At 38.9% G+C, this 13,690-nt stretch overlaps 1 protein-coding gene across 1 annotated transcript in view; it reads right to left on the reverse strand.

Annotated features, from left to right (window-relative positions):
* Positions 1-13,690, reverse strand: part of LOC113048287 (signal peptide, CUB and EGF-like domain-containing protein 1) — a 57,264-nt gene that overhangs the window by 17,101 nt on the left and 26,473 nt on the right. Inside the window, 4 exon segments of the mRNA XM_026210006.1 lie at positions 77-193; positions 4,723-4,812; positions 8,941-9,057; positions 9,764-9,889. Of these exon segments, the coding sequence (XP_026065791.1) occupies positions 77-193; positions 4,723-4,812; positions 8,941-9,057; positions 9,764-9,889 (450 nt within the window).

The raw sequence follows: 13,690 nt of genomic DNA on the forward strand, positions 1-13,690 counted from the left end.
ACGGAGGGAGGAAATCAGGACATGCTCCTTGCCACTTTAAACACAAGTCACACATACACCACACATCTACACTGACCTTTGCAGGTCTTGCCGTCGGGTTGAAGGGTGAAGCCCACCGGACAACTGCAGCGCACCCCTGTGGCCGTGTCCTTGCAGGTGCGATCGCAACCGCCGTTGTTCACCGCACAGGTCTCTGGGTAAACAAACACACAGCATGGGACAGACAGAGGAAGTAAGAGAGCATAAACATGATTAGAAATCACTTTTCAACAGTTGTTGAAAGCTTTAGACACGGTTAACTAAGAACTAAGTGAGGATGCGCAGTTGTTTTGAGAGCTGCACTTGACCACAACTATTTTTTTGAAAGGGTGCATGTAAAAAATTAATCCCAGTGAGTGCAGCTAGTAGTTTATTAGGGAGAACGAAACTAAAACAGCACTTGAACTTAGAAGATGACAAGGTTCGTGACAGACATAAAACATATACTGCATAAAATCAGGGCCATCCCTCAGCCCTCCTAAAGCCAGAGATAAAGACTTCCTTGGCAGCTTTTTCAATCAAAATGTGAAATAAAAAACAAACAAAAGAAGAAAGTTGTGCTTTTTTCCTGAGGTTAAAGTTAACAGAAGGGAAATCAGAAAAAGGACAGTGTTTCTGGATGTGGAGAGTGGAACCAGAGGTGAGATGGTTAGTCTTGTCACACGAATGACTGTGGAGAGAAAGTCAAAACAAGCAGTTAAACTGCATATGAAACTGTGGTTGCACTTTATTTTACAGTATGTGTACTAACATGTACTTATAGTGTATTTATCTAAGAAAGTTCTGGTAACACAAGGTAACTACATGGGGTAGGGTTAGGTTTAGGGGTAGGTTCAGGGTTAGTACCTAGTTATTACATAGTTATTGTAATTACTATAATAAGTACATTGTATGTACATGAGGAACAGGACTGTAAAATAAAGTGCTACCGAAACTGTTTTACCCATTAAAACTTAATATAGGAAATGTAATATATGAAACTCAATATGCAACTCAGGGTTCGATTTGCTAACTTTTCTTACATGTGATGTCATCACACAACCATGTTCATATGAAACATAATCATTTTATGCAAAAAACAGCCACATATTTGTATGCGATTTGCAGTAGCTCCACCCATTGTGAAATCTCATTGGTCCAAACTCTCACTCCCCATTAATCTGTATTAAACACCAGATATGTTCTGATTGGACCAGATTATATGCCCATAATCACACCTGGTCAGCACACGGTGCAAGGTTAACTTCTACGAAGTCTGATTTTTCATGGTCAGGAGCCAACATGTCCATTTTGGATCTTTGCTATAAGCCATGATGTTTGCTTTTTGTTGACCACACAGTCCAAGACAAAGACCCACAGGGAACTTGTTTGAGGATACAAAAGAGTCAAGGCATTGAGGTACTCCAACCAAAACAGGACATTTTTTTTCTGCAAGATTGGAGTGTGGGTGAAGTGGCTTTCTATTAATGATTTATTGAGCATGTCAAAAGACCCTGTTATTAGAGTCTAATGCCATGGGCAATTCAACTGCTCCAAGAACAGCTGGACCGTCTTGTGCCCAGGGACATGTACATGGGACAAGCAAACAAAGTTTGATTAAGTTAGCTGTGAACGTCTGCACCAAATACCTAAATCAAATATTCTCAAAAAGGGGTGTGGTTAACTCTAAATGGGAGTGGTCTTCTGATTAATGGATTTATAAGTTTATATATCTCTCCAAGATGAAAGATAAGATTCATCAGCCATCATTTTCGTCGGCTCCTGTTGGCGAATGGCCAGATAAAACTAGAAGCCCACAGACGACTGGAGAGAATTTGACTGAACGTCCCACTGCTCAAAAGCAGCCCTTCTTTGGGAGGTGGAGGAAACCACAGATCGAGGGCTTCATTTCATACAACAACTTTTAGATGAGGTGGTAAATCCAGGCTGCACACCATCTTCAACGGTCGGAGCCGAGAGACAGCTGCCCAGATGTGTGTGACATGGAGGTCAACGGCAACGCATCAGAATCAGCCCCTTTCCACATGTGCCCAACACATGGCAGTTTATTTAGATTAAATTCCTTCAATTCCACCCTGCTGTTAAGTGACCACCTTTTAAAAACACCTCTTTGTGTTCGGGGTCTCACTTTCTCTTCTTGTTCTCCTCTTCTCCAGTCTTTGGGTTTCCCATCATGCCTGGGTACAATAGGAGCTTTCTTTCAGACACCAATATTCCAGTTTAATTTGTTAGGATCGGTCACATCCTGGTGCTGTTGGCCCCAGCTGTGACAGGAGGGCAGGATGAAGCGGGAACGCTGAGTGTCAAATGTAGCATTCTCCTGTGTGATAGAACACACACACTTGCACAAACACTCACATGCAAAGCCAAGCCATTCGTGTGAATCTGTCATAATGGGCCCATTTGTGTATTATGAAACTTGGAACATGATTTTAGACTGGTGAAATAATGAGGTCAGTGAGTTAGACGGTGGTGACATCACATGTGACTTGTTGACAAGTTCTCAAAAGTCTTCACAACCTCTCCAAATAGTTCAGCATGATCTATATATGATCTATATGTATATAAGGTTTGTTATAATATTTAAAATATATTATAATATAATTATATATATTTTAAAAAAGCATTAAAATTTATATATATATATATATATATATATATATATATATATATATATATATATATATATATATATATATATATATATATATATATATATATATATATATATATATATATATATATATATATAATTCCTATGGCCAATAGGATTTTGAAAAGAAACAAACACATTATAGGGAAGAAAATATTGAAGTATCAGGTCAAGGGGGACATCAAACTCAAACTAAAATGGGGGAGAAGCAAAGGAGGGTTACCCATTTGTATTTCTTTTATGTTGCTACAGAACTACAGGGAGGAGACAGTAATTTCATCAACCAAAGACACTAATTCAGAAATAATCAAAGAAAGAAGGATGGTGATAAAGGGTGAAAAACAGACAACATTTCCGCATAGTCAGGTTCCTGGATGTACCTAAAATTGCAATTTGGTTAAATCTTTTTTTTTTTTTTTTTACATCTTAATAAAAACTTGCAATAATTAAAATAAATAATTAAATTATTTAGTCACATAATAATAATAATAATAATAATAATAATAATAATAATAATAATAATAATACAAATGAGCCCTCTACTACCTCATAGTTCAAAAAAAGAGTCTTGTCTGTCCTCCCAAATACTTTACAAACAGTTTTTCTGCCATACAAAGACAGATCTGTTGTCTGGCTGACAACATCTTGGCCTTGGTTCATGAATTCAAGGACAAATGGCTAAATGGTTGATATATTTCTGAGGCTTGAGTCTGTGTGAGTTATCTTCTCTCTCTTAGGAGAACTAACTGGACTGGAAACTAAAACTTTATTCTGCATTTCTGTTCGGCACCCTGGAAACAATCATTCCTCTATTAAAGACACATTAGAGTCAACATGAAACCAAAGTTGACCTATTTACTTTCTCAGTACGTTCTTGATCTTAATGTGAACAGTTCATCAATGCACGGTATAATTCTTAGAAAAAAAGCATCCAATAGCATGACTTCCTTTGACTCTATGACTTTCTTTTTCTGTCAAGGAGTTATGAAATACACCATTATACAGGTAAGAAGAATTATATTTCTGTTGTGAGCCAGTCTGTATTACAATTTTTATATGTATATATATATATATATATATATATATATATATATATATATATATATATATATATATATATATAAATGACAAAAAATTCACAATTTATTGGTCCATTTTTGGTATTTAGCAAGAATTTTCCATGCCCAATTAATGCCCAATTGATCAAATCAAATCCTGCATTTTTGTAATTGAAGCTTGTTTCAATTAGAAAAGCATCATTGCGAAAGTAAAATGGGTTTTGCATTTCATGTTGACTTTAAAATAGGGAGAGCATGGAGAATAGAAACATTTCTAATGGTGAGCAAATTTACAGACACTTAGTTTATGGAGCATAGATGACAGAGGGTAAATGCGGTCAGATGATAAATGCCAGTGTTTAATTTTTAAGAACACATACTATTAACAGAGCGTAAAAAATGAAGTCAGGCATCTTCCGCTGCGGTTCACCACAGCCCACAGCATCCTATGATGTGGAACGGTCTGAACCAACCCTCATGTCATTCTTCTTCCATAAAATGATCCTGCCAATATTTGTTCAGTATTCAGCCCACAAATGTTCCTCCAGTTCAACTAATCACTGTTTAAAACTGTCCAATTGCAACTAATGTCATACAGTGAAATGTTCAACTGGACAAGCGAGGATTGGTTTACTATCCAGTGTAGGGCAATCCAGTGTTGATTTTGTTGCCGTCTTTGGAAATGGGAGTGGATGGAAGCAGTCAGTTGTTAGTTGTTGTGTTGTTTTGTCAAAGAGGAGAGGCGACGGCGATGAAGAAAGTTTGAAGAGAGTGCAAAAGGAACCTTGTCATGTTTGAAGGGACATTTCTCTACTTTGTAGTAGGGTCAGACACAGAAATATCAAACGAGTGACCTCGGGGGAGGGGCAAAGGAAAGCAAAGCAACTCAAACAAACTAAAGGACAGAATGAAACGAGGGGGTGGAACCACAAGCGCCATGGCAACACATAGAAAGAGGAAGAAAAGAGTTACCCATAAGTAGACGACGTTTCACCCGCTTGTCCACATCAGCTACTGACGTGGTATTGAATTCAGAGCTCTCAATTGCAGCCTCATCATTCTCTAAAACACAAGTGACAGGGGACAAACAGGGAGGAGTAGGTTAATGAGAAGCCCAATGTCCATCGCCCGCACAGACAGCCCTGCTAGAGGCCGACCCGCCTCCGGCGACACGCCCCCGCTGACGTAGACGCCGGGACACGGGCTGCCTGACCATCTTGGCGTTTGAGCCCAAACCAAAGCCAAGAGGCATAAAGCCATGAAGAAGCACAAATAACCCTGTTAGAGTGTTAATCACATGAACAAATAAAAGAATATCAAGATCTCCCAAAATGACGGGGAAAACGAACATGGAAATGTGGGAGGAGCTTAACAAAAAGGGGGACAGGATTTGGACAGGAGGGGCTGAGATTGACAATAAGACACTGTTTCCGTTGTAGTTTGTCTTCCATATCAAACGGCCACTTGTTTACCTCAGTAACAGAGAGGACAAACAGTGGAGGAGGGAGAGAGTGAGACGGAGATACAGAAAAAGAAGGGGTAGGATGATCAACTGCATGATCACGAGATGATGACAAAACAGGACACAGAAGGGACACTGTAGACACTCAGTGACAGAGGAGGAGCTGAAAGGAGGATGACATGAGAAGGATGGAGGTCTCATGGTGGGGTCCATGAGAGGAATGTGGGGCATGCCAAGAGGTGGATGAATGACAGAGTCTGGGGCAGTGCTGGTTGCCTGTTTGTCTATGGAACACATATTACAACTGGCTTTGACAGTTGAGTCAATGCAGAAAACCGCTTTCCGAGTGTAGGGAATGACCGGATGCAGGTCGTGAGGACGGTCATGGCTTCCAAACATGCAGATACAAGCACAGGATTGGTGTTAGAGTGTAAGGGGGCGGGGTTCTGGGCCACAGGGAGCCAATCCTGCATGGGTGGAGGCAAGAAGGGCCAATCAGGATGTGGAAGTCTGCCTTAAAGGGACAGTTCACCCCAAGATGACAGTTCTTTCATTATTTCTCTGTTCCAAACCAGTCTGACTTTCTATCTTTGGTAGAACCCAATAGTAAATACTAAGCAGAATGTTCACACATTCTATGTGAATGCTCTTTTCTGTTTAATGAAAGGGGACAGAAGCTCTCAAGCTCTTAAAATTACTCTTAAAAACGCATCATAAACATAGCCGTTCTGACAATATTTGTAGGCTTCTGAAGATATTTAAGCTGTGTGAGAATAACACCAAAATATAAGTTTTGTTTCACTGAAAATCCTCTTTTTTTGTGTGCTATGCAAAGTTTAATGTCAAAAGTAGTCAATATTTCCTGATGTGGAATATATGAATACATGAATTCTACAGTTTTGATGACATATGATAACTTATTATAACAAATGAAGTCTTTATTTACTGAAAATCGTTTCATTTGTATTTGCATAAATTCAAAAATGGCACATCATCATAGCTAGTTTGCTGCAACACTTCCTCATGTGCCATATTTGAACATACAAGGTCAAAATTAAGACCGGTGACTAGTTTTATCATGCTTTTTTGTTGATTTTGGTGCTTGACAGCATTTATCCTATTTACGCTTATTTTGTGGAAGAAAACGAGCGTGCGCATTTTCTTCCTTTTTCTACTCTTTTGGTTTTGCACAGAAGAAAGTTAGTCATACAGGTTTGGAACTACTTGAGGTAGAGTAAATTGCTTTGGGTGAACCCTCCCTTTAAGATCAGGCACTGAAAATCTGTTTGTCCTCCCGTCCTCAGTCAAAGACTGAAGGACACTAGAATAACAGTGGGTGCGCATGTTTACAGAAATCTATCCGTACTATTTGTGTTCATGATTTGAGTGTATACAGACTTGTCTCTGACTGGCCACATTTAGAGGACTCCACCAATCAGAGGCTGGAGTGAGTGCAATGTCAAAGAAAAATTAAATAGATAAGCAAAAGACAAAATTATCAATTATCCACTACCTCTAATGTGACTACAGTAACCAGATAAGTACAGAGGGGTTACTATTAATGTTCCTTTTTTGTTTTTTTTAACAATAAAGAAGGGAAAACAACGGAATAGAAACAAATTTCACACAGACATAACCATGCAGGAAAATGACAGCTCATGCGTTAATTTGAGAGGACAGGAAGTAAGCCGATAAGAAAAAATGCAAGAGTTAAGGGAGAAGGAAAACATGCAATTGGCATGAGGAGTGAGGGATGCTCTAAATGAAAAAAGAGTGACAGATGAAAGTTAAGTGGAGGCCAGTTTTAAATTGTTTAGTGACTTTTTTATTCAAGGTTGCAGTTGGGGTTGGTTCATGCTTGGTGTGGGAGGGGTCAAGGCTGAGGAGATGCCATTGGCTGGCTGATTTCAGAGGGTCAGGCAGGGGGGCGGGACTGGTGTACAGATTGGATGGTCAAAAGGGATTGTTTTCTGATTGGTGGGGGCGCTACCGTTGATCAGGCTGCAATTGAGAGGTGTGTTTAACCCATTTTACCCTTTCTTTTTTGCATTCATTAGTAGATTTGCTTAGAAAACTCTTTATTCCAGTCAGAATCACCCTTTAAATTGCAGACAAGACAGGCAATCAGTGACTTTCACCAGAGAGGTAGTAGGAAGAGCAGGGGGCCCATGACAAACGGCACACACAGGAGCGAAAGGGGGATCCTAAAGGAGCGCTAAACACAGGGAAAGACCAGACCCACACAGCACAGCTAAACACACAGACCACAGCAAGGGTCCAGAGAGACAGAGAGAGAGAGGTAGAGGAGGAGGAAGAAAATGGGAGAGGGGAGATAGGGTTGGGTTGAGTCTCTACACTCCTCTTCTTGTCCCTGTGGCCGTTTGGTGTCACTCCGTGGAGGCTGGAAAGGAAGAATTGATTGAGTTTGATGGGAGAGAGTTTGCTCCAGGCTCTAAGCTGCCAGAGAGAGAGATGAACCAATCCAGTGTACGGCAATCAGCAGGTACAACAAAACCCAATTTTGTGCTTAGGATCCTGTGGCCAATGGAAAAGAGTGTGTATACAGCCATAAAGAGTTACAGATTCAAATTCATTTAAATTATGCTAAAAGGTTAACTATTTAAAGCCATAGTTTACTCAAAAATCATTTTTCTGTCATTTTCTCACCTTCATGTTGTTCCAAACCTGTAATACAGTGTATTTGTTTCCACACACTCTCGTTGTTTCCCTCACGGGAATGTCACAGCTTCCAAACGCTCTCAACGCAAAAGCCTACTGGCGCTCGTGATTCTTTAGCTCCGCCCACACGTCACGCCTCCAGTCGGTCGTGTTTTTCCGGGAAAAATCGGTACAGACTATCTTTCTCTTATGAATATAATAAAACTAAAGACTTTTTGGAGTTATGATGGATGCAGTACTACTCTATAGGTACTCAAGATTAACAGGAGATTGAGTGAAAACGAGCATTTCACCCCCCCTTTAATGGTGCTATTAAACTATACATGTTTTTTATTTAATTTTGAGTTTTAAGCAATCTAAATGTAAAACGGGCAGAAATGACTATGCACAATTAAATATAATAATCAATATATCCAATTTATCATGCATTCCTACAAAAAATTCACTCTATTTGCCTTTGTGCAAATTAAACACTGTGCATTAACCACACCGGATTTATCTGTGGAACGTACATTTGAGACAACTTCTATGGTGTTTTTCTAGTACTTTTGTAGCTCAACAGCCTCCATTCATTTTCACTCGATGGAAAGAGATGTACAAATCTCCCTCCATTTTCCGAGGGAAACAAAAGGCATTTTGCTTCATGACTGTAGGGCGCTACAATTGAACTGCATATGTTTACAGAGCCCCAAACCACAAGGAAGTAGTTTTTTCCTGGATGCCACATGGACTGGGATGTGGGGTGCTCGTCTCTGAGATGTGAGGCCAATCTTTGGGGTTAGCCATGCCAGAACCCAATGCACTCTCTTCACCGCAGCGTACTGGGACCCTCAGTGCTGAAACGGTGATATGGACCATTCGGCCGGCCTACAGAAACTCCTTCAACAAACATTCTGTCCAATCTGTCAGAAACAGCCTTGCGCTTATAACCCTTGTAAAGCTCACTCACCTCACTCTCTCCCTTGGCACATTGTGTAAATATGACGAGGCCAAGCTTTCCATGAAGAAGAGCTAAACGGCATTGTGTGTGTAGTGAGAGAGCGACTTACCAATGCAGGTCTTGCTGTCCGTATGCAGGGCATATTTCTGATGACATCCACACACGGGCCCCAAGTCGGTGTCATCGCATGTGTGTTGGCAACCACCGTTTCCATAGTTACATGTCACTGGCAACACACAAGAACTGTGAAGAGGGCTAAAAAGAAAAGTGTACCGCCATGGACACCCTTTTAATCAAGGCACATGTAAATGTGTATATTTAGGATAGCAAAATAAACTTATCAAAGGAAGACAAAATGATTCAAATATCTTTCGCTGATGTCAAAGGGCTTTGGCTGGACTAAGATATTTGACCAGACCAGATATTTCACATTTAACACATTGTGCAATACTTGGAGGAACAGGAGTTTTAAGGACATTAGTCCACGGTTTTCCCACTAATATTAAAAATAGAAGAATGACGAAGTGTAGATGAAAGTTCTCCAGATGTTCAGGCCAGAGGCAAGGTACTATAACTAACACGTCCTTGACAGATCGGCGGCTCAGGTGGTTTGTTTAAGGAGAGATCAGTATCAGAGGACAGACTAAAATCAATTTGTAAACCTGTTGTTTAGCGTTGATGCCACCAGACATTTTCCTTTGAAATGCATATTGAGAAGCCAACTTGTGGCCAAAAGGAAAAACGAAGGGATTTTTCATACCACTTGAAAATAATCTAAAAAAGTGTCTTCTATCTATCTATCATTTTAATATATATTTTATTTTAAATTGTATATTTTCATTACATAATTTATGCATGGCAATTTTAAGATTCTGAGAGAGGGAACAGAATGAAATTTGTAAGTTCAGTCATTTCAGAAAATTGATACATACATTTGCAGTCATGCTGATTTTCGGCTAGCTCAAAACCTGGGCGGCACTCACACGCCACACCACCTTTGGGAGTCTCTCTACAGATATGGGCACAGCCATGGTCCTTATTCATACAGTTCATCCCATCTGCCGAAAGAAAGACAGAGAGAGAGAGAGAGAGAAACCTGAGTTACAGTCGTGTGATCTTCCCATTACAAACACTCCTCTGACAGGCTCCTGGAGATAAGCAAGTGATTTTTATGAGTGGTGTAAATTAGTTTAATGTTTCTGCCACAGGACCTTTTTTCCCACACAGAACAACACTGACACTGGCTGACCTGTGTAAGCACACACAAAGACTCTCTCCACGGACAACATGCTCAGCAAACATCTACACTCCTTTTTTCCTCTTTCATTTTTCCCCATTTTCTTCTGAGATTGCAACATCTCTCCTCCTGTTTCACCCACAGGAATAATTCACCCATGAATGAAAATTCAGTCATTATTTACTCACCCTCATATCGTTCCAAACTCATATGATTTTATTTCTTCCAGAAAAGACAAAAAGAGAGATTATGAAGAACATACTGGTTGATTTTTTCCAGACGATTAACATTTTTCTAATTGCATTTATTAATAAACTAGAGATTTAAAGCTTTAAATAAGACCTTAAAAGTATCATAAGTGTGATGCACTAAATTCCTAATCTTCTGACATACAGTTTGTTCACCATATGTGAAAAATAGACCAAAATGTAAGTCATTACTTTCATAAATGGATTTTTGTATTGTGAACTAATCTTGTCATTAAATTATTTTGGTTCAAAATTGTTAATTTTTTTCCAAGTTCAAGTTTGAAAACTTGAAAAAGCAATTACTTTGAAATACGACCAGTATATTTTGTAATGTATATGTGTAATATATTACAAATATAATCAGTATTTATGAAAATATATATGCATGTATGTTATATGATGTTGCACAAATTGACTATTTTCAATTCAGAAAATGTTAGTAATTTCAATTAGCTTTCTCCTTTTCCTCTGATCTTGTATATAGAGTATAGTGCAATTATCTACCATAGCATCTCACCATCCTTAGTGAATCCTCCTAGTTTCCTAAACAAAGCGATAACATAAAAGCCCCGAATAAAAGACACAGACAAGAGATGACAGAGAGGAACTGTTGAGCTTCTCTAATGGGCATCCTCCTCATCTTCAGGCCAAACAATGAGAAAAGAATGTGTGTGTACACAAAAGCTAATCTCCTTGGAAACATGGCGGGTTCTTGCATCTCTGCCCCCTCTGTAGCCTCTTCAGAAGCGCTAAGTGCTCTCAGGACAGAGCCTAAAGTGGGCTGCTTTTCTGTCGGTGTACTGGAAGGCACCTTGATGTGCCCAATTAACATGGACTCTGGAGAGGTTGTCAGACCTTTAAATGACAAAAAGATCAGCCACATTTCTCACCCAAGAGTAAGAGAGTGTGAATATGTGCTACTATGAAGCATTTTTACTACGAACCATTAGTCTAGGTCTGCAACTGGCAGACTACTATGAGACTTCATTAGGACGCAAAGGGTTTGGTGGTGTTTTAATTGGAAGTGTTGGAGATGAAATGAGACCTTCACCCCGGCTAAAGTTTTAAACATGCCACATGGCTGTCACAAGAACACAGACGGGAAGGGAAACTAAATATTGACCCCTTTCTCCTTAACTCATTCGTCATTCCTCCATCTGTGTATATCCACAGCAGCACTCAAAAAATGTGAGAAAAAAATTTCAATTATGGGAAATTTTAAGTGGGTGCTTGTGAGAGAAAAAGACAGCAGGCTCATGCACATACATGTATGTGGCTGTGTTTAATATCAGCATACACTCTGTGTGTCCATGCACTCTGTTACCCATAAACCCACCACTTAAAATAAGTGCTCTAAAAGCCCCAAATGCAATGTCAAAAGCGAAGCCACCTTTTAAAGTCTAATGTATAATAATTTATACACCAATTACAGTGCAGCTTAACCTGGCTTTACTTCTGGCCCGACAAAACAGTCTCAGATGTCCATAGATGGAGAGAACAGGATGGAATCTGTCTTTGTAACTCTGAACATCAGCGTAATGTGGATAAATTTGAAATAAAAGACCTCTGAAGATGGCCTCCACAACTCTTTATAAGGGTGGAAAGCTTTAGTTTTAGCTGGTGATGCTAACACAGGAATATTTAGGACGAGCCCAGTTGTTCAAAACATGATCTAGAGTGTGTCTGACGTGTATAATTGTTAGCTGTTAGAAATAAAAGAGTTAAAAACTTTTTGACAAAGAGCAAAGTGAAACTCTGCTATACTTTGTGCTGTTTCTGGCTGTAAACTGGAGTAGAAAAGCACTCTTATTTTAAAAAAATGCCTTTTTTATCTTAAAGGTACAGTAGCATATTTAATTCTAAAGAATCCATAAAATTCTAAAGATCAGAGAAAGGGTTAAAAAGGGGTTGATAAAAACTCAATTATGAGCCATGTTTTGGACAAAACAACTGGGACTAATATAACTAATTATGAAAATTATGATATGACCCCATTGGCTTACAGGAAGTGAACCATTTTCCATTGTAACAGTATAACCCAGGTTAAAAGCACATGTGATCAAGTTTGAAGAGATAAACATTTTCTGTCATTTTAAGTAACAAATGACCTTAAAAAAATACGGGTAACACTTTAGAATAGGTTACACTTCTACGACATTTCTTTCAATAAATTCTTAATTTGCTGCTAATAGTTAGTAATGTAGTTGTTAGGTTTAGGATGGGTAAGTTTAGGGATGTAGAATAAGGTCAAGTAGAATAAAGCATTAATATGTTCTTAATTAGCACTAATACATGGCTAAGATTCTAGTAATATGCATGCTAATAAGCTACTAATAGGTATTACCTATTCTAAAGTGTTACCAAAATGGGTTGCCTATATGCAATCACATTAATATGCACATATTCACAGGCAACAATTTTTCCTATCTCTTGTAAATGCCATTTTAATTGAAATATATCAGACTTTCAATCTCTCCCTCAAATGCACAATGCTAGGTACTAAGCCATGAATTTCAATGAGGCTCTTTCTTCACCAGCAACCATTGATGTCCTTCAACTGAAAACAGCCTTTCCCAAAAACCTTCCCCAATCCCTTCTTCAAACACAAGCTTTCTTAACAGCTCGTCACAGGTTCTCTTTCTCTCAAACACAAGCTTATTAATTACGGTTAGCATTAAAGTGGACATTTTTTCTGGAATGAAAATCTGAAGAAAACAAAAAACAGCCCATCTGGACCTGGATCAGGACACCTCTAATCCTGAACACCTCTACCAAACAGCGATGGACTGAAGCTAAAAATACAGTATATGATCTATACCTGTAATTGCAACCCATAGCCCACATAAATTTGAGTCTGTGACTTTATAAGACTTAGGAGTATATTACAATGGAGATTTTTTATGGATACTTTTGCACTCTTATTGAAGACAAAAATTCTGACAGAATTCTCCTTTTGGGGTGAGAAGTCCCTTTAAATGAACCAGCCTAATGTTTTTTTTTCTCTTTTAAATCTTAAGTATATTTGCTTTGTATATTTAAACAGGTTTCGACAGCTGGCATTCAAGTCAAGGGAAAAGTTCAGATGCTCCTTATAGCAAGTCCATCCCTCCGACCAACATGACTCCACCTGCAACAAAAAACTGTTAGGGAAAAGACAGAAAGAAAACTATAAAAACAGAGCAAAAGAGGAAACGCTGAAGCTTATGAAGGTTACTTCACCTCAAAAGCTAATATTTAATTGTAGTATTTATAACCATCGGAAGACAGTGGGCAAGACTTTCAGTGCCCACTCGCTGTCAGCACCTCAGTGTATATGTGCATGTGTTTGTAAGTGAGTGAGTGTGTGTGTGTTTGGTACAGTTCAAGCAAAGTTC

The sequence above is a fragment of the Carassius auratus genome, chromosome 29 (genome assembly GCF_003368295.1).
Source record: "Carassius auratus strain Wakin chromosome 29, ASM336829v1, whole genome shotgun sequence".
Lineage (NCBI taxonomy): Eukaryota > Metazoa > Chordata > Actinopteri > Cypriniformes > Cyprinidae > Carassius > Carassius auratus.